Source organism: Anomaloglossus baeobatrachus, chromosome 2, assembly GCF_048569485.1.
Source record: "Anomaloglossus baeobatrachus isolate aAnoBae1 chromosome 2, aAnoBae1.hap1, whole genome shotgun sequence".
NCBI lineage: Eukaryota > Metazoa > Chordata > Amphibia > Anura > Aromobatidae > Anomaloglossus > Anomaloglossus baeobatrachus.
In genome coordinates this window covers 42,463,360-42,488,195 of record NC_134354.1, presented here as the reverse complement: position 1 = coordinate 42,488,195, position 24,836 = coordinate 42,463,360, and the positions used below count along the sequence as shown (strand labels likewise).

The window sequence follows — 24,836 nt, the reverse complement described above, 5'->3', positions numbered from 1 at the left end:
ACTCGCCAACCATTACACATGGAGGTGGGTCAATCATGCTTTGGGGTTGTGTTACAGCCAATGGCGCAGGAAACATTTTACGTCTAGAGGGAAGAATGGATTCAATGAAATTCAACAAATTCTGGAAGCAAACATAACACCATCTGTAAAAAAAGCTGAAGTTAAAAAGAGGATGGTTTCTACAAACGGATAATGATCCTAAACAGACATCGAAATCCACAATAGACGACCTCAAGAGGGGCAAACTGAAGGTATCACAATGGACCTCACATTCCTTTCATCTGAACATCATTGAAAATCTGTGGCTAGACCTCAAAAAGCAGTGCATGCAAGACGACCCGAGAATATCACAGAACTGGAAGATGTCTCCAAGGAAGAGCAGTGCATGCAAGATGAGCCAGGAATCTCATAGTACTGGAAGACGAGCCAGGAATCTCACAGAACTGAAAGACGTCTCCAAGGAAGAATGAATGAAAATCCCTCAAACAAGAATTGAATGACTCTTGGCTGTTTACAAAATGTCTTTACAAGCTATGATACGTGCCAAAGTTGTGTGCTACTGGGTACTAACCATGAAGGATGCCCAAACTTTTGCATTGGCTCATTTTCCTTTTTTTTAAGTTTAAAATGTAAAAGATTTTCTTTTTTTGCCTAACATACACACAAAATGTGTCATCTTTAACGCTATACCTTAGAGATCAATTCATCATCAATTTGCTTAACTGTTGACAATAAGTAATTTTGACCACGGGTGCCTAATCGTTTGTATGCTGCTGTATAATGCAATACCGCAGTGCTTTATACTGTACTCTACATAATTATCTTATGAGCCATGCACCCTAAGTAAAGACCATAAAACAGCACTAAATAAAAAGGCGCAGATCTCTGGGACAATATAGTGGATTTAGAAAGAAAACACCAAATTTAGGGGAGCAGCGGGAATAAAGTAAGAGCAGAAACTGGACACTTTTTATCTGGTTACTGGTCCTATTTAAATGATTGGTGCCAGCTCTCTTGTATACTGGTGCCTATCGCCCCCCACTGAGCACAACTGGAAGCCCACTGAAGCCACCCCCCCACGTCACTGCCATTTGTACTCTGGCGACGCTTCATGGGCTTCACAGGAAAACATCAATTTCACTTAAGTCTGCAATACTAGAAAATTGCAGAATATTCTACAAGAGATGAAGGTGAAGTTGTCCTAAAAGTTGTAAAAATGAATAAGAAAAATGTTTTAGAAAAATCTAAAAGTTTTTATCAATACTTTTCCCAATAAAATAAATAAATATATTTAGTATTGTCACATCCATGAAAGTCCAGACTATCAAAATATAAATTTAAAGAAGATAAATGACCATTTTTTATTTCAATATTTCCTTCAAGTCTCTATATGAGTGGTAAGTGCATTACTATACTTGCTGATCATCAAATTGGACATAATTTCACACAAAGTTCCAAAAATGGGCCAGACAAAATTGTTGGCACCTTCCCAAAAACAACTTTGTTTTAAGCATGTGTGTCACATGGATAGGATTGATACTAAAGTGTCAGTCTTTGCTGATGACACCAAACTATGTAGGATATTAAAAACTGACCTCGATAGTACAATATTACAAAAAGATCTGGATAAGATGTCAGAATGGGCAGACACTTGGCAAATGAGATTTAATGTTGATAAATGTAAAGTAATGCACCTAGGACGGAGTAATCCTATAGCTGCATATACATTAAATGGAAGGAAACTCGGGACTACAGAACAGGAGAAGGACTTGGGTATTCTCATTACAAATAAGCTGAGCAGCAGCACTCAATGTCAGGCAGCAGCTGCTAAAGCAAACAAGATTTTAGGGTGTATAAAAAGAGAGATTAGATCCCGTGATCCCAACGTATTGTTAAACCTCTATAGATCACTTGTAAGGCCACATCTGGAATATGGGGTCCAGTTTTGGGCTCCACATTTTAAAAAGGACATTCAGAAGTTAGAGTCAGTCCAAAGGCGGTAACTAGACTACTACAAGGAATGGAGGCCGCCCGTATGATGAGAGGTTGAAAAAGTTAGCTATGTTTAGCTTAGAAAAAAGACGTCTCAGAGGAGATCTCATTTATATGTATAAATACACGTGTGGTCAATATAAAGGATGGCACATGACTTATTCCTTCCAAAGACAATACTAAGGACCAAGGGGCATACACTGCGAGTGGAAGAAAAGCGATTCCAGCAGCTAAATAGGAAAGGGTTCTTTACAGTTAGAGCAGTCAGACTGTGGAATGCCGACCACAAGAGGTAGTAATGGCAGATACTATAACAGCTTTTATATCAGGACTGGATGATTTCCTCAGTACACAACATTGTTGGTTATAGATAACTTAATGACAAAATGTAGAACTGGTGGAGGAAGGTTGAACTAGACGGACCTAGGTCTTTTTTCAACCTAAGTAACTATCTAACTATATGTAACTATGAGTTTTGCACAAACTTCGCCAACTGTCATGGCGGCTTTTGGCGCTGTTCAGATTGCACATTATGACACTCCATTCAGTGGTTTCTCTGCTGTCTGGGATTAACACAGGCAGACTCAGGCGTCGACCTGCTGTGTGCTGAATCATAAGAAGGCTAGTAAGAGTTAATCTCTGCTGGTCTGCTTGCTCCTTTGGTCATATGTTGTGGGGAGGCCTATCACATCTGTTCCCCTCCTATTTATGCTGGTTTAAACTGTCCACCCATGCCAGCTATAGCTTATGCTATGTTGGTCTATGTGGTGTGGTGTCCCGGACTTACTGGTGAAAGTTGTGCTCATTGCTTGGTGCGGTTGTGGAGTTTACCCTTAATGTTTTGTAACTTCCTTCCTGTTCTTGTTTTATCCCCTAAACCTCTAAGTGTATGTGCCCACGATCAGGGCTCACTGCGTCCTGGACACAGCGGGTCCTGACATGCAGGGCTGCGCTTCTCCTCCGCAGGAGACTGCAGCTGCTCGTACGCACGATCAGGGTTCAGTGCACTGCGGTCTCTCGTGTGTGTTCTCCCTACGGAGGACGCATGCGATTCCTCAGGAAACAATAGACATGCTGCAGTCTGGAAAGCTGCACTGCAGGTCAGTGTTTGCTGCACACAAAAAAAGGACAGTGGGCAGCATGGGATTTCCAGAAATCCCATCCACTATGCTTGTACTGTACAACACAGCGTTTTGGACGCAGCTGAAGCATGCTACATCCAAAACGCTGCAAATACTGATCCTACGCACGCACCCATATTGCCTTTACCTTTGTGTGTTCACTCTCTGTGACAGAGTTTTGGTTTTCCCCTGTCTGTGGGCTTCATCACACTCCTGTCCCGTCCCTCCCCGCAGGGTGGGGGAAGCAGAATCATATAAGTACTGGTCAGGAGCAGGGCCGGGAAGGAGACTCAGGCCTCTCCACCATCACGAGTATGCTTGAGGTTAGGGATAGTATAAGGCTCCATAACTTGACGGACGGCTTAGGAGCCCGGTCCCCCGCTATCTCATAGTCATCGTGACAATGTGATGGTCATTCAAATTCACCTGTGGCAAGTAACAGGAGGGGGCAATATGAAAATCACACCTAAAATGCGATAAAAAGGGGAGAAGTTGACTGAATCTTTGCATAGTGTTTCTGTGTGTGCCACACTAAGCATGGAGAACAGAAAGAGGAAAAGAGAACTGTCTGAGGACTTTAGAACCAAAATTGTTGAAAAATAATATATTTATTCACTGATATAGCGCTATTGATTCTACAGCGCTTTACATACATCAGGATCACTGTCCCCATTAGAGTTCACATTCTAAATTCCCTATCTGTATATCTTTGGCGTGTGGGAGGAAGCCGGAGAACCTGGAGGAAACCCACACAAACATGGGGAGAACATACAAATGCATTGCAGTTGTTGTCCTTGGTGGGAATTGAACCCAGGACCCCAGTGCTGCAAGACTGCAGTGCTAACCACTGAGCCACCATACAATGCTGAACACTGAGCCACCCTGCTTCCCAATGTACAGTGCTAACCACTGAACCACCGTGCCGCCCAAATATCAATGTGAGGAAAGAGTTAACTTAAAATTGAATAGATGGACATTCATGTTGTTTTGTAAGATGAACAAACAAGCCAAGCTGCGCTATGACACTGAGAGCGGATTCAAGGACTCTAGACGCTGAGACCCAAGGACAGAGATAAGACCTGCGCCTAGTCTAAGACAATGAGAGTTGTGTTTTTACTGAGAAATGGAAAGTTACGCTTATGCCAAGAATCGAAACTCATTTATGCTTCGTTGGGAAATGAAACTTGTGTCTCTATATACGACATAGCTACGCCCCTATTAGGTTGATAAACCCTGCATGTGATAATAAACTAGCAGTCTTCTTCGGAGCGCACACTCCTTCTTACCTTATGTGCAGATATCAGCGTCTGTCTGTATCTCATTAGGGCTGAGGGAAGCTGAGGGGGGGCCTGGGACTCCCTCCGCATTTGGTCATCGCTGGCAACAGTTGTGACCTATTGGTCAACCTAACATCAACAATCTCAAGGTTACAAGTCCATCTCCAGAGATCTTGATGTTCCTTTGTCCATGGTTCCCATGTAAGGGGGTGGTCGAAAGAAAAAAGAAAAAAAACATCTTCAATGTTCCCCGGCAATCTATGGTCATGGACCAACATCGCCATCTATCAGTGAACCGGAACTGACAGGAACTGAATTACAGGGAGTGTTTCCTAGAGGGAAGAGTTAGATGGGAATGCGAGGTCAGGTGACAAGCGTGGCGTGGTTACAAAATATAAAAAGTGATGCCCCTGCAACCAGGAGATCGGGTGCTGGTCCGGGCTTTTTTTTTTACTAATCTTTTTACTATTTCACCCCTTTTGAAAGGTTTTGTTCAGCTTTTCAGTACATAATATAGCAAAATGGAAGGTGTCATTTAATATATCTCGTCCCTCCCCCCTCCAAAAAAAAACAACAAAAAACCCCAAACCCATCGCATGCCGCAAAAAAATAAAAAAGTTATGGGTTTTGGAAGAAGAGGAGGAAAGAAAAAAAAAACAATCAGGAAGGGGTTAAAAAAAGAACTCTATGGGGAAACGTTATTTTTTTCTGTCACATTTTTCAATATACTAAACTTTATTGATAAGACCAGAAAAGGTCGAATCTAACGACGAAGGCCTGAGCTCCTGAGAAGTGGAAGCCTGACCCTGTCGTGCCCGCGGTCGCTGTTAATTTTTTTTTTTTTTTTTACACGGTGAGCGCGCATTCCCGCGCACGCCCCGCCCTTTTCCCCTCGTGCCCGAGTCGTCCACTTCCTCTGCTTTTTCCCGCCCAAACTGTCACGTCATTTTCTTCCTGCTCGCTGATTGGTCGGAACGCGGAAACGCACCAGCGGACGCCAAGCGCCGCGGAGACTGCCGGGGCCGCGCGCACGCACTCCGCCGCGTCGTGGCCGCGCACGTGTCGTGCGTCAGAAAGTGCCTGGACCATCGGGAGGAGGAGGCGGAGTCGGAGCAGGTCCGGAGCGCCATGGCGACCAACATAGAACAAATCTTCCGCTCCTTCGTTGTGAATAAATTCAAGGAGATTCAGGAGGAGAACAGGAACAGGTAAACGAGCGGGCGGTGTACCGCGCCTCCGGCCGGGGGTGGGCGGAAAGGAGGCGGAAGCCTCCGCTGTGGGCGCCGCGGCCTGGCCGGGCCTACACAGCGCCGTGTGTGACCGTAGGGCTGGTGCAATGTGCGCCATCCGGGCCTAGAACTTCGCCCCCTGTGAGTAAGGGGCGGCACTACAACTCCCAGCATGCCCGTCCTGCACGATGAGAGGAGGGGCTTTATTTTCGTTAATGGATTTTGCATGTTTGTTGTATTTATTTTATTGGTATTAAATATAGTGTGAAAGTAAAAGTTCCCAGCATGCTCTGCAGCCAGGTACATGTGGGGAGTTATAGTTTCTTTAGAAGGACTGCAGACCTCAGCCTGTGACTGACACTACTGCTCCCAGCATTCTGTGTCTCTAGTTATAGGATATATTCGTATACACACAGCGCGGCGACTTATAGGATATATATGTATACACACAGCGCGGCGACTTATAGGATATATATGTATACACACAGCGCGCCGACTTATCGGATATATATGTATACACACAGCGCGCCGACTTCTAGGATATATATGTATACACACAGCGCGCCGACTTATCGGATATATATGTATACACACAGCGAGGCGACTTATAGGATATATATGTATACACACAGCGCGGCGACTTATAGGATATATATGTATACACACAGCGAGGCGACTTATAGGATATATGTATACACACAGCGCGGTGACTTATAGGATATATATATATACACACAGCGCGGCGACTTATAGGATATATATGTATACACACAGCGCGGCGACTTATAGGATATATATGTATACACACAGCGCGGCGACTTATAGGATATATATGTATACACACAGCGCGGCGACTTATAGGATATATATGTATACACACAGCGCGCCGACTTATCGGATATATATGTATACACACAGCGCGCCGACTTCTAGGATATATATGTATACACACAGCGCGCCGACTTATCGGATATATATGTATACACACAGCGAGGCGACTTATAGGATATATATGTATACACACAGCGCGGCGACTTATAGGATATATATGTATACACACAGCGAGGCGACTTATAGGATATATGTATACACACAGCGCGGTGACTTATAGGATATATATATATACACACAGCGCGGCGACTTATAGGATATATATGTATACACACAGCGCGGCGACTTATAGGATATATATGTATACACACAGCGCGGCGACTTATAGGATATATATGTATACACACAGCGCGCCGACTTATAGGATATATATGTATACACACAGCGCCGACTTATAGGATATATGTGTATACACACAGCGCGCCGACTTATAGGATATATATGTATACACACAGCGCGCCGACTTATAGGATATATATGTATACACACAGCGCGCCGACTTATAGGATATATATGTATACACACAGCGCGCCGACTTATAGGATATATATGTATACACACAGCGCGCCGACTTATAGGATATATATGTATACACACAGCGCGCCGACTTATAGGATATATATGTATACACACAGCGCGCCGACTTATAGGATATATATGTATACACACAGCGCGCCGACTTATAGGATATATATGTATACACACAGCGCGCCGACTTATAGGATATATATGTATACACACAGCGCGGCGACGTACAATCACGTGATCACATCTGGGGGCGACAAAGGTGAATTCCAGATGGGTTCACATCACTTTTTGATAACTTTCAAAAGTTTAAATGTTTTTATATTGTAAGACGGGCGTAAAACAGATGCAGACGGATGCGCTTCAAAACAAGTGCATGCGATTTTGTAACACAGTCTTGCGTTTGTGATTTTGTTTTTTTAAAATAATATGCATAGTCATGAGTAGTGATGAGTGAACACTACTATGCTTGGATAATGTTACCTAGGGATGAGTGAGCACTGCCATGTTCAGGTGCTCGTACCTTGTAACTAGTGATGAGCGGGCACTTCCATGCTTGGGGCTCAGAATTTGTAACTAGTGATGAGTGAGCAGTACCATGCTCGGGTGCTCAGTACTCGTAAGTAGTGATGAGCGGGCACTACCATGCTCGGGTGCTCAGTACTCGTTACTAGTGATGAGCGGGCACTACCATGCTCAGGTGCTTTGTACTCGTTACTAGTGATGAGCGGGCACTACCATGCTCAGGTGCTCTGTACTCGTTACTAGTGATGAGCGGGCACTACCATGCTCAGGTGCTCTGTACTCGTTACTAGTGATGAGCGGGCACTACCATGCTCGGGTGCTCTGTACTCGTAACTAGTGATGAGCGGGCACTACCATGCTCGGGTGCTCTGTACTCGTAACTAGTGATGAGCGGGCACTACAATGCTCGGGTGCTTTGTACTCGTAACTAGTGATGAGCGGGCACTACATTGCTCGGGTGCTCAGTACTCGTAACTAGTGATGAGTGGGCACTACCATGCCCTGATTCTTGTAACGAGCAGTTAGGTGCTCGGATGGGTGCGACCTATGTACAGAGTATAATGGAAATCTGGAAAAATGCTCGCGTTCTCCATGGTTTCCCATTATGCTTGGTACTCGAGTTGCCCCTATCTGATCGTCCAATTGCTTGTTATGAGTACCAAGCATGATAGTGCCCGCTCATCAGTCAAGAGATCATGTGACTACTTTTTAGCGGGGTAAATCCATGAAAAAAAAACAATTGTATGACAGTAGTCTGTAATTTTATAATAAAAAGATCAATTTTAACAACTTATCTTGCCGTCAGGTGCATTTTTTTTGCATTTTCTGCACAAACTGTCCTTATTGTCTGCTACATAAATAGAAGAATTTTTTTTTAGCAGAACAGTCGAATAGTCTGTGGTCACACGTTTTTTTTTGTTTTTTTTTTTTCTTCTGCATCCAAACCTGATCTCTTGGCAGCAAAAAAGCTGCTTCCAAAAAGCAGGTGTTGCTGCGTTTGGTGCGTCATTTGTTTACATTGCATGTTTATACAGAGTTAGTTTCATTCACCTCAAAAGCAACAAAAACGCTGAAAGAATTGACTTGCTGCTTCTTTCAAAAATGCAGCAGTTTTCAATTTCAGTCAGGAAAAAAAAAGCAATTGTGTGCATGAGATTTCTGGACTATCATAGGTTTTGCTGTTACTATAAAAATATAGTTTTTAATTTGTATTAACTTCATGAAAAAAAGTTGAAAAACGCAATGTGTGAACATAGCCATATGTCAAGTAAATCAGAAAACGTGCCATTAAAGAGGAATAGAATACGATGGGGAAAGGGTGTCACGGAAAAATCTAGGGCACAAAATGTCGTCCTTTTGGTTACTTTATTGATGCATGACGTTTCGACCCAAATAGGGCATTTTTCAAGCCGTAAAAATAAGGTGTGCATTTTTATAACTTGAGAAGGGATGTTTTGGCCCAAATAAGACCTATGTTACTTTATTGGTTCATAAATAAGATAAACCAAAAGGACGACGTCCGGTCCCTGGATTTTTCTGTTACAGCCTTGTGGAGGATTACACGAAGTTCGCACCAACTACAGACAGGAGAATGGGACTCATCTCTTTCAAGTATAAGTATCAGGTGTACAAACATCTTTGCGTTTATCAGTTTCAATACTTCGCTTCCTGTAGATTTTAATCTATACTGCAAGGAAAAAGGCATGCCAGCAAAGTGTGAGAATCTTGACTTGCTGTGCACGTTGCTTCTTTTTTTCCTTGCAAATTTTGTTGCAGAAAAAATAATCCACGTCAATTCTTTCAACATTTTATTATTTGCTGTGGATATAATCCACTGCAGTGCTTGTGCCCCGATCATTGTAGTGTATTCTGTCAGTGCTGCACTCGCCGCTCTGGCACTTCGCCTTACCCACCCTGCATATAGCATGGTGAGTGAGGCTCTCCGTAGCTCAGTAACTCGGGTTGTCATGGGGATGACCCAGAGTTGCCACGTCAACGACCGGGTCCCTGTCATTGCCATGACTAAAAAAAATCCAATGGATAAATGCCAGAAACCCCCCCCCCCCACCAAGAAAAAGCGATAAACTTTTTTTTTTTTTTTTTTTGCTGAGTTTTTCCTGCCAAAACATGCAGTTTTGTGTGCATGAAATCTGCACACAAATCTGCTACGTGGGCACATACCCTTACTTAACGTATCCGTTTGTACAGTTAGGAAAACATATTTAAGCCAATACGTTTGTGTTTCTGTAGCATTCAATAGGGGAAAGCGCATAACGGATAGGAATCTTTTAGACTATGCAAGAAAATGCAGTTTCCATTCTCTAAATAAATGGCTCTGCTTTGAATAATGCAATAATAATGCAGTCTATGGAAAACCAAAGTGTTTTCATATTTTTTTTTCTTTTCATTTTCTGATACTCCCTGTCCATAGCTTAAAAAAAGGGCTATGATTACCCCTATAACATATGTTTAACCCCTTCACATACCCTGTCATACATGTACGTCGTGGTAGTGTTATATATCACACCATACATGTACCGTGCAAGAATGGAGCGGGCACAGGAGCTGTGCACAGAGCTGGGCAACCACTGCAGCAGCCAGGACCACAGCTGTGTGCCATCCCAGCCATAAAACTTTGTACATGCCATGTTGACTACTGATCCAGCCTGTACAGGAAAGCGTTCCCTCCCTCAGCTCATCAGCACCCCCACATCACGATCGCGTGGTGCTGATAGGCTGTTATGGCAGCCGGAGACCTAACCATGGCCTCTCTATCCACTCTATTCAGCAGTCTCTCTGATCCTGCCGTATGTGGGGCTTGCTGGATGAACGGTCAGTCCAACCATGACAGGTTAGATAATGCACTGTACTGCACATGTAGTACAGAGTATCATCAATGCAATCATAGAGACTTATGTTCAAGATCATAAAAAAGAGTGAATCAGCTCACAACCATGTAGTCATTCCAGGAACGAAAATCCGGACGGTGCTCGTGGGTCAAGAAGCCTGTAGTCAATCAAAAAAGGCGGATCCTCAGCACAAAGAACGTCCATAGAAACTTGAAATAAAGCTAAAATTTCATTTTATTCCAATTATGGTTAAAAAGGGGGAAGAAGGAATAACGCACAACTCCTCCGATCTACGCGTTTCAGACGCGATTGTCCTTAGTCATGACCATGACTTTTATTTCAAGTTTCTATGGACGTTCTTTGTGCTGGGGATCTGTCTTCCTTCTTATGTTCAAGACCCTTTTCTGGACTAGTGATTATTGTAAAGAAAAAATAAAGGGTGGAAAAAAAGTGTTGTGTGTTTAAAAACCCACAGAAAATATTATACAATAGTAAATGTATTATTTAGGAATAAAGCCAAACACCCTAAAAATCCATAAATTTGGTATCTTCGAGTCCATAATGACCTGCACTATAAAAAACTATACTCTCCGAAACAATAAAAATTATAGCTGATAACACAACTCTCTCTCTCTCTCTATATATATCTATATCTAATATATATATATATATATATATCTATATCTATCTGTGCGTATTTGTATAAAAAAAAAAATAAAAAAATCAGATTTCCACAGACTGACAGATTGGAGAATGATGTGCCAAATTCATTGCGTTGCCTCCTAATGAATTGGCCTCGTGTCACTTATACAGCAGCGTTATGGGGGTTTGTCCAGGCTATGCGTTGCGAACGCTGTCACAATTTCTCCGGGCAGCCACTCGACCACATGCATCTGCTATGTGCACTTGCGGTCACATGCCCACTAGACGCATTCAGCTTCTCAGTAGAATTGAATTAATGAAAAGACGTGTAGTCCACACAGGACCAAAAGTATGCAAATCACATACATATGGTCACGTGATCGCCTGCTCGCACCAGGGAATCGGGAGGCTATGTGCCCACGGGGAGAGTGTCCTGCGGTTATATCCTTTTGTCTTTTTACATGCTGCGGATGTACAGTGGAATGTCCTGCATTGAGGATACAGTACCATGGCTTCGGCACTGCATCCTCAATGCAGAACAAGTGCTGGAGTGATCGAGGCGTTCATACTTGCCTCCATCACGCAGCACTTCACTCTCCGGGCGTATCTGTGCACTGTGCAGGAGAAGGTCAGTGGGCCTGCACTAGCTCTGGCTGTCACATGACCGGAGCTCGTGCAGGCCCCACCCACCTCCTTCCTGCTCCTAGCTCCACTGCGCTCCAGTCTGCACCGCTGCTATCAAGGCAGGTAAGTATGGGACCCTGGGGAGAAATCCGCAGGAATAATTCACATGCTGTTGATTTTTCCGCAGGAAAATCCACATTATTTCCGCTGCGGAAAAAAACGCAGCATGGGCACAGCAGTTCCCAAATGCCATAGAAATGGCTGGGGACTAGCTGTACTGCGGATTTTTGAAAAATCCGCTGAATTTCCGCGAAAAAATGGCGGCAAATTCCGTAAATTTTCTGCAGCGTGGGCACATAGCCTGACAGTGTGTAAACAGCAGGCTGTCTCAATTTGGCCACCTGCTTTCAGTCACATCCCTGGACAATCCCTTTAAGAGTCTTTTTAGTAGGCGATTGCAGTGCAATGATCATATTAATTCACAGTTTGTGGATGAAGCAGCATGGGGGAAATAACACGTGCTTTTACCATGATTTTTCGTCAGTTTGGTTGTCACCAATGAAATGTGAAATGAAAGACATGCAATCCATTACCATGTTGCCGAACTCATGAAAACCCCCCTTTCCCTCCCACGTGGTTTCCGATGTAGGAAAGCACCAGTAGTTCAGAGCCCCAGAGTCCAGGCTGCAGCTCTGCACCTACAGGTTCATAGGAAGTCCCACAGGAAATCCAGGGGGGGCATCATTGCATGACTGTAAAACCCATGGAAGGCTCTGTTCACACTGACGTCATAGATTTGACTGGAAAGTTCTCCCTGATTACATAAGAGCAGGGCTGCGTGTAAATAAGGTTATTGCTGGGACGGTCGTCCATATTTTTTCAGCGTTATTATAAATGTATACGTTGGTAGGTCGTGTACTGAGGGGCGCACTCCAGTAAACACCCGTAGGAGCTACATGCACGAAAAAAAATAAAAGATAACCCTTATTAGGCCTCATTCAGACGAATACATACTCATAATGTAGGGTTATGTGCATGCCTGTATTTTTGTGTGGATCGCGTTTCCGCAAGAAAAATCCAAAACACCCCTTATAGATCCATAAAAATCACTGACGGCACACAGATGTATTCCATGTGTTGTCTGTTATTAGCATTACAATATTTATACATTATATGCAAATTTGTGTTGTTTTTTTGTTGTTTTTTTTGCATTTGAGAAATTTACTGATAAAATACTAATACAATCTGACACTGACCAAACATTGCTGAAAATTAGTCCATTTATTTTCACGTACAAGAAACAAAAATTGGCGTCTGAACGAAACCAAAGCTCAATATCCCGCTGGTCTCCCATCTACTGTAGTTTGGGTCTTGTAGGGCTGATTGAGCTGTCCTGGCGCTGCCTTTGACATGTTAAGAGCGATGTTGTGTTCTTTGTGTTTCCCTGACTAACGAAATAGCCGCTCTACAGGTTTAACAAGTAAAAAAAACTGATCTTTTTGTTTTTTCGCTATTTTGCTTGTCAGGGAATGAAAATCACCGGTGATAAGAGCGATCTCTCCATATCACAGGCAGGTACAGGGACAGCCGTTCCACAGTGTGAGGACCCCAACAAACCGCTCCCCATATCTCTGCTTCCTGGACCTCTGTGAGTGTTATATGGGTAGGGGGGGCATAGGATATAAAGGAAACCTGTCAGGGAATTCATGCTGTCCGAACCTTCACAGCATGAAGCACAGACAGGTTTCCTTGCTACAAACAGCGATGTTTTATTCTGAAATGATGTGGTAGGAAAAGTCAAGAGGTAAGCGGCTTCACTTGATTGACAGGTCTCTTCCTACTTGTACTGGGGAAGAACCACTGAAGGGAGCCGCCCCCTTGTCTCTTCCGTAATTTTACATGCTGCAGGTCTCTGATAAGTGCCCTTTACAGATGTGCGCACATTGAGTATTTGGTTGCATACATTTTTGCACCATTTTTGCATGTCTTGGCAGGAAAAACGCATTTTTTTGTTGCCGTGCCGCATTTTTTTGTTGCCGTGCCGCATTTTTTTGTTGCCGTGCCGCATTTTTTTGTTGCCGTGCCTTTTTCCCCAATGAATTTTTCATGCATTCTGGGGTGGAAAAATGCTGAAACAATTGTCATGCTGCAGATTTTTCTGCACCAAATCTACAAGGGAACAAAAATGCAACAAATGTTAAAATGTAAAGGGGTTACTCCCATCTCCCAAGATAGTATCCTAATGTGTAGTAGTAATATTATTATTAATCATTATTATTATTACTACGGTAGCTAATTACTTGAATTAGAAATGTATTGTAGTTCTTTTGATTTACTATGTCACTTACCTCATGTTCAGGGCATTGCAGGATTTAAGGTATCCATGGTTATGACCACGAGCAAATAACTGTACCTATGAGTGGTCGTAACCATGGATACCTAAGGTCCTGCAATGCCCTGAACATGAGGTAGGTGACAGTGAATCAGAAGAACTATGCTGCATTTCTAATTGGAGGTATTTGCTAATATTATTATTACACCACCTACTACATATTGGAGTAAGATTTGGAAGATGGGAATACCCCTTTAAGGATTCTCATTGACATTAAAGGGAACCTGTCATCAGAAATTTAGCTGAAACCTAAAAGTTTCCCCCTCTGCAGCTCCTGGGCTGCATTCTAGCAGGTTTCTGTACTTTTTGTGGCCCCTTTTAAACCAAATTAAATACTTTATAAACTTGTACCTTTTGCTATGTAAATTTTGTAAATCGTCCATGGGGGCGGGCTCTCTGCTGACCGTTGCTGTTCCTCCAGCACATTGACGCCGTCCCCCCACGCTCCATTTCATCCATCAGGACGCCGCCCACTGCGCCCGAGGTGCCGCCCACACCAGGATCGCTGGTGACGTGTGTCACAAGCACGAGATTATGGGTGGCGCTGTGATTGCATCGCAATTGCCCGCCCATAATCTCGGGGACGCGCTTTCCCCCACTGCCTCCAGCGTTCTGCGCAAGCGCTCGCCGGCCAAATGACCTGACGTCACCTCCTTCCCATCTTTCCCATCTTGCCCTGCTGCAGGGTAAGAGGTGACGTCGGGTCATCTGGCCAGCAAGCGCTTGCGCAGAACGCTGGAGGAAGAGGGGAAAGTGCGGTCACGAGGTTATGAGCGGCACTTGCTGATGACAATCACAGCGCCGCCAATAACCTCGTGCCTGCGCAAAGCGTCACCAGCGGTCACACGTGCACACTGTGCACAGTCCCGCTACAGTCGCACAGCGCATGCGCGGGACCGCAGGCGCCCAGGGGCGGCTTCCTGAGATATGAAATTCAGCGTTGGGGGGCGGCGTAAATCTGCTGGAGGAACAGCAATGGTCACCAGAGAGCCCGCCCCCATGGACGATTTACAAAATTTACATAGCAAAAGGTACAAGTTTATAAAGTATTTAATTTGGTTTAAAAGGGGCCACAAAAAGTACAGGAACCTGCTAGAATGCAGCCCAGGAGCTGCAGAGGGGGAAACTTTTAGGTTTCAAGCTAAATTTCTGATGACAGGTTCCCTTTAATAGTATAAGGATTTACATGCAGTTTTGTGACAAAACTGTATGCATAAACGCATAAAATAAGCAAAAAAACGCAGTGTGTGCACACAGCCTAATAGTATGTATTCACCCTCCCACCTCTGTGTGCCGGCTGCGGTGATTCAATCAGACTGCCATGTTAGAGCCCGAGGTCCACATCGCAATGCTTGCACTGGCCAATGGCTCTTCTCACCCGAGCATGACAGCTACATACAAATACACATTGACACGCTCCGATCAGGAGAGCCGCCGGACAGTCCAAGGATTGTGATATGATCCTTAGGCACTAAGTAGTGAGTCTGACTGAATCACTGACACGACACAGAGGGGTGGGTGGGGGAAGGGAGTGAATATTCATTTCCATTAACACACATTCCAATCACCGGCACAAAGGGGTGGGTGGGTTTTAGGAGAAAATATTCATTTCCATTATCAAGCAACCCAATCTCTGATGCCAATACAAAGTATAAGACCTCCCCTGAAAGTAAGCCCTAGTGCATTTTTTGGAGCCCAAAATAATATAAGATCCTGGCTTATTTTTAGGGAACACGGCAGTAGAAGTAAAAAGCTGGCACAAGGTCTGCTATAACACATTCAGCTGTCAGTGGTTTGTTCGGAGTCTCCACTATTAGTACTGAATTTACATGTACAGATAACATTTCATTTAGCACTGGGCTCAGTGAGAGACACCATATCTGTGTATCTGGGAGGAAACCCAGGGAGAAAATCCTTGCAGATTTTGTCCTCCAGTGAATTTAAACCCAGAACCCCGCACTGCAAAAAAATATTTCTAACCACTGAGCCACCGTGCTGCGCCTCATCTTGGGGCGGGAACCGATTTATTAAAAATACTTACTTTTAGGAAAGGTTTACAGTAAATCCCAGTAATATCTCCTGAGCCAGGTTTCCATTAATGGTTCTGCTTTAACATATCAGTGATAATTACTGCCAAGTATAAAATGTTAGATTTTTTTTAACCACTTCCATAAAAAAAATTGCGCTTTGTATGTGACATGTGCAAAATTTGTGAAACTCCCTTCATATTCTCTATGTATTGGGATAAAAACTGTCAGTCATGGCGATAGAACGCAAAAAAGAAAAATTTAGAAGTGTCTTGTGTGGCCATATTCAACTTTGTGGGCTTCATTCATCATTTGTGATATTTTTTTTTTTTTATTTATTTATTCTTTTTATTTTGTTAATCAACATGGCACCCACGGGTTCATTAATTTTGCACAAAATAAAAATGCTTTTTAATTCTGTCTTTAAGGTAGCTTCACGTTTTTTTTTTTTTGCAGCGTTTTTTTTCTGCACAAAAAACAAGAGTGGTGGCAGAAAAAACACGTACAAAGCGTGCATTTTTGCAGCGTTTTTACTTGTTTTTTTTTCTCATTCATTTGACATGCTGCAATTTTTTTTAAAAGAAGCAAATCATTTTTTTTTTTTTTTTTTTATAAATCTTATTTATTTTGCTGGTACTGTAAAATGCAGCATTTTTGCCTCAGGTTAAGAAAAACGCTGCTAAAATGCCATATGTGAACATACTCTTAATGAATATGGGTAAACCACTTCTTTATTGGCCACAATGATGATATGTTGAGAAACAATGTTTCTCTTAAATACCTTATGTTGGCAATAGTGCCTGTGAGAGGCGCTATTGCGGACTGCGCTTCCCCATCCCCTGACCCCCCCCCCCCCCCCGGGCGCCATGACCTCGGGGATCCAGTGATGTCACGTCAACTTACTGTTCAGCTGACATCACTGCAGCCGGTCCCCGTCTCTGTGAGTCACTGGGTGGCGGTTCACTGCTCATCACAGGCCAGCATCGCTCCTGCTTGTGCGCTCTGCAGTGAAGGACGGAGCAGGGAGGTGCTGGGCTGTGCAGTGAAACGCCACCCACCGCCCAATGACTAACAGAGACCTGGGCCGGCCGTAGTGATGTCAGGTGAGCAGAAAGTTGACATGACATCATCGGATCCCCGAGGTCATGGAGCCCGGGGGGCAGCCATGGAGAAGCGCAGTTTGCAATAGCGCCTCTCACAGGCACTATTGGCAACACTATTTGAGAGAAACCTCGTTTCTCAACATAATATCGATGTGGCCAATAATGAATATGGGTGAACCACCCCTTTAACTGTTTATAACCGTAGTGCAAAAGGTCACATGTTCTGCTACAATGCCACAACTGTGCTGGAGTATCAAGTAAGCATTTGCAACAAATTTTGCAACTTTTCAAAAAAGTTGCAAATGATGAGCTAAAATCCTCTGAAAATCCTTAACTTTGCCCACATTGGCGAATTATCAAAAATAAAGACCACGTACAATAGTGACTTTAAAAAAGGTACAAATGGAAGGATGATCTGACAAATAGGCTCAAAACGTAAAAAAAACGTTTAACAAAAACAGGCTCAAATGTAATAATGAATCTGTGAACCCTCTGCTATCCTGAGTATTTAATGGTTTTTTTGTTTTTTTGTTTTCTTTTTTAAATCCGCCAAATGATTCCAGAGTTAATGAAATGTTCCTATTTATTGTGCCTAATATTTACAATGGGGTGCAATTATTCTGAACCAGAGTGGTTGGCAAAAAAGATAAAATCCCAGTACTTGCGGGATGATACAGTATCTCCATCTTCTTCCCATTTTATTTGGAGGCGCACAGAGGTTTTTGAAGATATGTGAAAAATGGTGTCATGTTCCTCCGCCTGCTTTGTCATTGGGCAGTTGGAGTATATATTATGGGATCATCGGCGGGAAGGGGGACATTATTGACCTTTTCTTCGGCGCTCTATTGGGAGACCCAGACGATTGGGTGTATAGCACTGCCTCCGGAGGCCACACAAAGCAATTACACTAAAAAGTGTAAGGCCCCTCCCCTTCTGGCTATACACCCCCAGTGGGATCACTGGCTCACCAGTTTTCTGCTTTGTGCGAAGGAGGTCAGACATCCACGCATAGCTCCACTGTTTGTAGTCAGCAGTAGCTGCTGGCTATATCGGATGGAAGAAAAGAGGGCCCATATGGGGCCCCCAGCATGCTCCCTTCTCACCCGCGGTGGTGCTTGTAAGGTTGAGGTACCTATTGCTGGTACAGAGGCTGGAGCCCACATGCTGTTTTCCTTCCACATCCCCTGGAGGGCTCTGTGGAAGTGGGATCTTGCCGGCCCCCAAGCCCTGGGGCCGGGCTCCATCCACAGACCCAGAGAACCTGCTGGATTTGGAGCGGGAGTGCCGTTCAGGGACAAGGCCCTGCAACTTTCAGGTACTCTGTGTCCCCGGCAGGCACGGACACTCTCAAGGCTTGCTGAGCGTTATAGTGCGCCGGGGACAGTAGCGCTGTGCGCTGGGGTTAGGTCACTGCAGCTTTGCTGAGTGACGTTACATGTTGGGAACTACTGCGCCGACCGCTACTGGAGCGGCGGCGCAGCTGCGACTTGTGGTGCGCCGGGGACTTTGCGCCGACCGCGCTTTTACGGCGGCGGCGCTTCTAACTTTAGCCCCCGGCTTCTGCGGCCTAGCGCCGCTTCGTTCCCGCCCCCCACCCTGTCAATCAGGGTAGGGGAGAGACGCTGCTCAATAGGCAGCGCCGAGGGCTGGAGCTTTATTTACATGCTCCAGCCCTCTCACTAGGCACAGTGGGAAGCAGGCTTCCCGCTTTTCGTCTGTATACGCCCAGGGCCCGCCCCCCCTCTCCACAAGGACGCCGGCAGCCATTACACATGCGGTCTGGCTGGGGAAAGGCAGCAGGCTCTGGGAGACCCAGACTAAAGGGATTTCGGCGACCACACACCCGCTCCTAAGCGGGCGGTAAGCTGCACTTTAGTGCTGGCCCCACTTGTGCCTCAGTGTTATATTAGTGTACTTTTTTCTTGGTACCATATATATATATATTTGCACTGTAAGGTCGCTTCTTGGCTGGACACCCTGTACTGCTCTGAGGAGGCAGCAACATGTCATCCGCAAAACGCAAGGGTGCCAAGGCACAGGCTGTGTACACTGTTTGTACTGCATGTGGGGCTGATCTACCGGCAGGCTCCAAAGACTCACATTGTATGCAATGTTCAGTCCCAGTGGCACTTCGTCAGCCAGAGCCTAATGTGGTGGTAGCCCAGGCTGAGACGCCTGTGAACCCTGCCCCGGTGACGGGGACAGACTTTGCAGTTTTTGCTGATAAAATGTCTGTGACTATGGCAAAAATCCTGGAGACCTTGCAGTCCAGGCCAGTTGCTCAGACCATGGACACTGCTGTGTCTATGCTCTCCGGTCCCCCTCAGTTGGAACTAATCCGTACTTCAGGGGGGTCTCAAGCATCACAGGCTGAAGTCTCTGACTCAGATGACAGTCCCAGGCAGCCTAAGCGAGCTCGCTGGGAAAGACCCTCCACGTCTTCACACTGTTCAGGGTCTCAGCGACAAGAGTCTCTCTGTGATGAGACTGAGGACGGTGACCAGGATTCTAATCCTGAGGCCCCTCTCAATCTGGATGCCCCTGATGGTGACGCCATGGTTAATGACCTTATATCGGCAATTAATAGGCTGTTGGATATTTCTCCCCCAGCCCCTTCTGCAGAGGAGGCAGCTGCACAGCAGGAGAAGTTCCATTTCCTATATCCCAAGCGTAAATTAAGTGCTTTTTTGGACCACTCTGATTTCAGAGAATCGATCCAGAAACACGACGCTCATCCAGACAAGCGTTTCTCTAAACGTTCTAAGGATACCCGTTATCCTTTTCCCTCTGAGGTGGCCAAACGCTGGACCCAGTGTCCAAAGGTGGATCCCCCAATTTCCAAGCTTGCGGCTAGATCCATAGTCGCAGTAGAGGATGGTGCTTCACTTAAAGATGCCAACGACAGACAGATGGACCTTTGGTTGAAATCTGTCTATGAATCTATCGGCGCGTCGTTTGCTCCAGCATTCGCGGCCGTGTGGGCACTCCAAGCTATTTCAGCTAGTTTAGCACAGGTGGATGCTTTCATACATCCAGCAGTGCCGCAAGTGGCGTCCCTAACTTCGCAAATGTCTGCGTTTGCGACCTATGCTATCAATGCTGTCCTAGAATCTACGAGCCGTACCGCTATGGCGTCCGCCAATTCTGTGGTTTTGCGCAGAGCCTTGTGGTTAAAGGACTGGAAAGCAGATGCTGGTTCCAAAAAATGCTTAACCAGCTTGCCATTATCTAGAGACAGACTGTTTGGTGAGCCATTGGCTGAAATCATAAAACAGTCCAAGGGTAAGGACTCTTCCTTACCACAGCCCAGAGCAAGTAAACCTCAACAGAAAAAGTGGCAGTCGAGGTTTCGGTCCTTTCGAGGCTCGGGCAAGGCCCAATTCTCCTCGTCCAAAAGGACTCAGAAAGAACAGGGGAGCTCAGATTCCTGGCGGGCTCACTCACGCCCCAGGAAAGCAAATGGAGGAACCGCTTCCAAAGCGGCTACCTCATGACTTTCGGCCTCCTCCCTCCGCATCCTCGGTCGGTGGCAGGCTCTCCCGCTTTTGCGACATTTGGCTGTCACAGGTCAAAGACCGGTGGGTAACAGACATTCTGTCTCGCGGGTACAGAATCGAGTTCAGTTCTCGGCCTCCACTTCGGTTCTTCAGAACCTCCCCACACCCCAACCGAGCAGATGCCCTGCTGCAGGCGGTGGACTCTCTAAGAGCAGAAGGAGTCGTGATCCCTGTCCCCCCTCTCGAACGGGGGCGAGGATTTTACTCCAATCTCTTTGTGGTTCCAAAAAAGGACGGCTCCTTCCGTCCTGTTCTGGACCTAAAACTGCTCAACAAGCATGTGAACGCCAGGCGGTTCCGGATGGAATCCCTCCGCTCAGTCATTGCCTCTATGTCTCAAGGAGATTTCCTAGCATCAATAGACATCAAAGATGCTTATCTCCACGTGCCGATTGCTACAGAGCACCAATGCTTTCTACGCTTCGTGATAGGAGACGACCATCTTCAGTTCGTAGCTCTGCCATTTGGTCTGGCGACAGCCCCTCGGGTGTTCACCAAGATCATGGCGGCAGTGGTAGCAGTCTTGCACTCTCACGGACACTCTGTGATCCCTTACTTGGACGATCTACTGGTCAAGGCACCCTCTCAAGAGGCATGCCGACTCAGCCTGAATGTTGCACTGGAGACTCTCCAGGCGTTCGGGTGGATCATCAACTTCCCAAAGTCAAATCTGTCACCGACCCAATCACTAACGTATCTTGGCATGGAGTTTCATACTCTCTCAGCGATAGTGAAGCTTCCGCTGGACAAGCAGCGGTCTCTACAGACTGGGGTGCAGGCTCTCCTTCAAAGTCAGCCGCACTCCTTAAGACGCCTCATGCACTTCCTCGGGAAGATGGTGGCGGCAATAGAGGCGGTTCCGTTTGCGCAGTTTCATCTGCGTCCACTTCAATGGGACATTCTCCGCCAATGGGACGGGAAGTCAACATCCCTGGACAGGAAGGTCTCCCTTTCCCAGACGGCCAAAGACTCTCTGCAGTGGTGGCTTCTTCCCACCTCATTATCACAGGGAAGATCCTTCCTACCACCGTCTTGGGCGGTGGTCACGACAGATGCGAGTCTGTCAGGGTGGGGAGCAGTCTTTCTCCACCACAGGGCTCAGGGTACGTGGTCTCAGCAGGAGTCCACCCTTCAGATCAATGTTCTGGAAATCAGAGCAGTGTATCTTGCCCTACTAGCCTTCCAGCAGTGGCTGGAAGGAAGGCAGATCCGAATTCAGTCGGACAACTCCACAGCGGTGGCATACATCAACCACCAAGGGGGGACACGCAGTCGGCAAGCCTTCCAGGAAGTCCGGCGGATTCTGATGTGGGTGGAAGCCACAGCCTCCACCATATCCGCGGTTCACATCCCCGGCGTAGAAAACTGGGAAGCAGACTTCCTCAGTCGCCAGGGCATGGACGCAGGGGAATGGTCCCTTCACCCAGACGTGTTTCAGGAAATCTGTCGCCGCTGGGGGGTGCCGGACGTCGACCTAATGGCGTCACGGCACAACAACAAGGTCCCGACCTTCATGGCACGGTCTCGCGATCAAAGAGCGCTGGCGGCAGACGCCCTAGTGCAAGATTGGTCGCAGTTCCGGCTCCCTTATGTGTTTCCACCTCTGGCACTCCTGCCCAGAGTGCTACGCAAGATCAGATCCGATTGCAGCCGCGTCATACTTGTCGCCCCAGACTGGCCGAGGAGGGCGTGGTATCCGGATCTGTGGCAGCTCACGGTCGGCCAACCGTGGGCACTCCCAGACCGACCAGACTTACTGTCCCAAGGGCCGTTTTTCCATCGGAATTCTGCGGCCCTGAACCTGACTGTGTGGCCATTGAGTCCTGGATCCTAACGTCTTCAGGATTGTCCCAAGGGGTCGTTGCCACCATGAGACAGGCTAGGAAGCCCACGTCTGCTAAGATCTACCACAGAACGTGGAGGATATTTTTATCCTGGTGCTCTGCTCAGGGAGTGTCTCCCTGGCCATTTGCATTGCCTACCTTTCTTTCTTTCCTGCAATCTGGGTTAGAAAAAGGTTTGTCGCTCGGCTCCCTTAAAGGTCAGGTCTCGGCGCTATCCGTCTTTTTTCAGAGGCGTTTGGCACGCCTTCCTAAGGTGCGCACGTTCCTACAGGGGGTTTGCCATATCGTACCCCCGTACAAGCGGCCGTTAGATCCATGGGATCTGAACAGGGTACTAGTTGCCCTCCAGAAGCCGCCCTTCGAGCCTCTGAAGGAGGTTTCACTTTCTAGACTATCACAGAAAGTGGCTTTTCTGGTAGCGATCACATCTCTTCGGAGAGTGTCTGAGCTGGCAGCACTATCATCCAAGGCTCCCTTCCTGGTCTTCCACCAGGACAAGGTTGTGCTGCGTCCTATTCAGGAGTTCTCCCGAAGGTGGTATCCTCTTTTCATCTTAATCAGGATATCTCTTTGCCTTCGTTTTGTCCTCATGCAGTTCATCGGTATGAGAAGGATTTACATTTGTTAGATCTGGTGAGAGCACTCAGAATCTACATTTCCCGCACGGCGCCCTTGCGCCGTTCGGATGCACTCTTTGTCCTTGTCGCTGGTAAGCGCAAAGGGTCGCAGGCTTCTAAAGCCACCCTGGCTCGATGGATCAAAGAACCAATTCTTGAAGCCTACCGTTCTGCTGGGCTTCCGGTTCCATCAGGGCTGAAGGCCCATTCTACCAGAGCCGTGGGTGCATCCTGGGCATTACGACACCAGGCTACGGCTCAACAGGTGTGCCAGGCAGCTACCTGGTCGAGTCTGCACACTTTCACCAAACATTATCAGGTGCATACCTATGCTTCGGCGGACGCCAGCCTAGGTAGAAGAGTCCTGCAGGCGGCAGTTGCCTCCCCGTAGGGGAGGGCTGTCTTGCAGCTCTAACATGAGGTATTTCTTTACCCACCCAAGGACAGCTTTTGGACGTCCCAATCGTCTGGGTCTCCCAATAGAGCGCCGAAGAAGAAGGGAATTTTGTTACTTACCGTAAATTCCTTTTCTTCTAGCTCTTATTGGGAGACCCAGCACCCGCCCTGTTGTCCTTCGGGATTTTTGGTTTGTTTGCGGGTACACATGTTGTTCATGTTGAACGGTTTTCAGTTCTCCGATGTTACTCGGAGAGAATTTGTTTAAACCAGTTATTGGCTTTCCTCCTTCTTGCTTTTGCACTAAAACTGGTGAGCCAGTGATCCCACTGGGGGTGTATAGCCAGAAGGGGAGGGGCCTTACACTTTTTAGTGTAATTGCTTTGTGTGGCCTCCGGAGGCAGTGCTATACACCCAATCGTCTGGGTCTCCCAATAAGAGCTAGAAGAAAAGGAATTTACGGTAAGTAACAAAATTCCCTTCTTTGCCCCAGTATTTTGTTATACCAAAGGCGCACATTTTGGACTGCCATGTTTGTGGTAAAGTCTGTAACTTTTTCACCACTTCTAAAAATTGTGAATGGTTGCCAGTGATGAGTTTAGCAAGTACGAAACAGATTTATTACTAAGGAATGGAAATTGTGGGGCTAGCGCCTGTAACACACCATTCCAGCCTTTTGTAGGGAACCTGAGATTCCTTAGGGGCACGACTCCAATACAATACGACACACTAGCAAGGCAGGGATGTGTCTGTGGCAGACGTAATGGATTCTGGGTATTCAATACTTCCATATGAAATACTATCACAACGTTTCCAAACTTTTGCTGGAAACCCCTTTTTGTTTCTCCAAGCTCGCAGTTTTGCACAGAAATGCATCGCTAGTAAACGAAGATCCGAGCAAGGGTCAGACCTAGACAAATTCCTGAGACCAGCTAAGGCTGCTTTCACACTACGTTTATTTAACATGCGTCCTGAACGTTTTTTTGCTGCAAAAGCGGATCCTGCTTTTACAGCAAAAAACGCATGCAAACGCATGTGTTACTTTGCAGGATCCTGTCACTGGATGTTTAGGGGCGGGCATTGGAGTCATGTGATCGGGAGTGATGGAAACTAAATGTGCCAGACTGGGAGCCGGCTTCTTACAACTGCGGAGGTTCGTAACCAAGGTAAACATCGGGTATACTTGCTTGGATACCCGATATTTACTTTGGTTACGTGCGTCTGC

At 46.1% G+C, this 24,836-nt stretch overlaps 2 protein-coding genes across 8 annotated transcripts in view; one reads left to right on the top strand and one right to left on the bottom strand.

Annotated features, from left to right (window-relative positions):
• Window positions 1–5,164, bottom strand: part of PATL2 (PAT1 homolog 2) — an 87,369-nt gene extending 82,205 nt beyond the window's left edge. The window contains exon 1 of the mRNA XM_075332974.1: window positions 4,400–5,164. The gene's annotated coding sequence lies outside the window, so the exon portion shown is untranslated. The remainder of the gene's footprint in view (window positions 1–4,399) is intronic.
• A 303-nt stretch (window positions 5,165–5,467) lies between these two features.
• The window catches only part of SON (SON DNA and RNA binding protein), a 202,383-nt gene continuing 183,014 nt past the window's right edge, over window positions 5,468–24,836 (top strand). For 6 of the 7 annotated variants that reach the window (XR_012750403.1, XR_012750402.1, XR_012750401.1 and 3 more), the window contains exons 1-2: window positions 5,511–5,598; window positions 13,202–13,323. Coding sequence is in view for 3 of the 7 variants with exons in the window: in XM_075335006.1 (XP_075191121.1) it covers window positions 13,205–13,323 (119 nt within the window). In the remaining 4 variants the exon portion in view is untranslated. Of the gene's footprint in view, window positions 5,599–13,201; window positions 13,324–24,836 lie in introns of all 7 variants that reach the window. The other variant, XM_075335008.1, reaches the window with a different exon arrangement.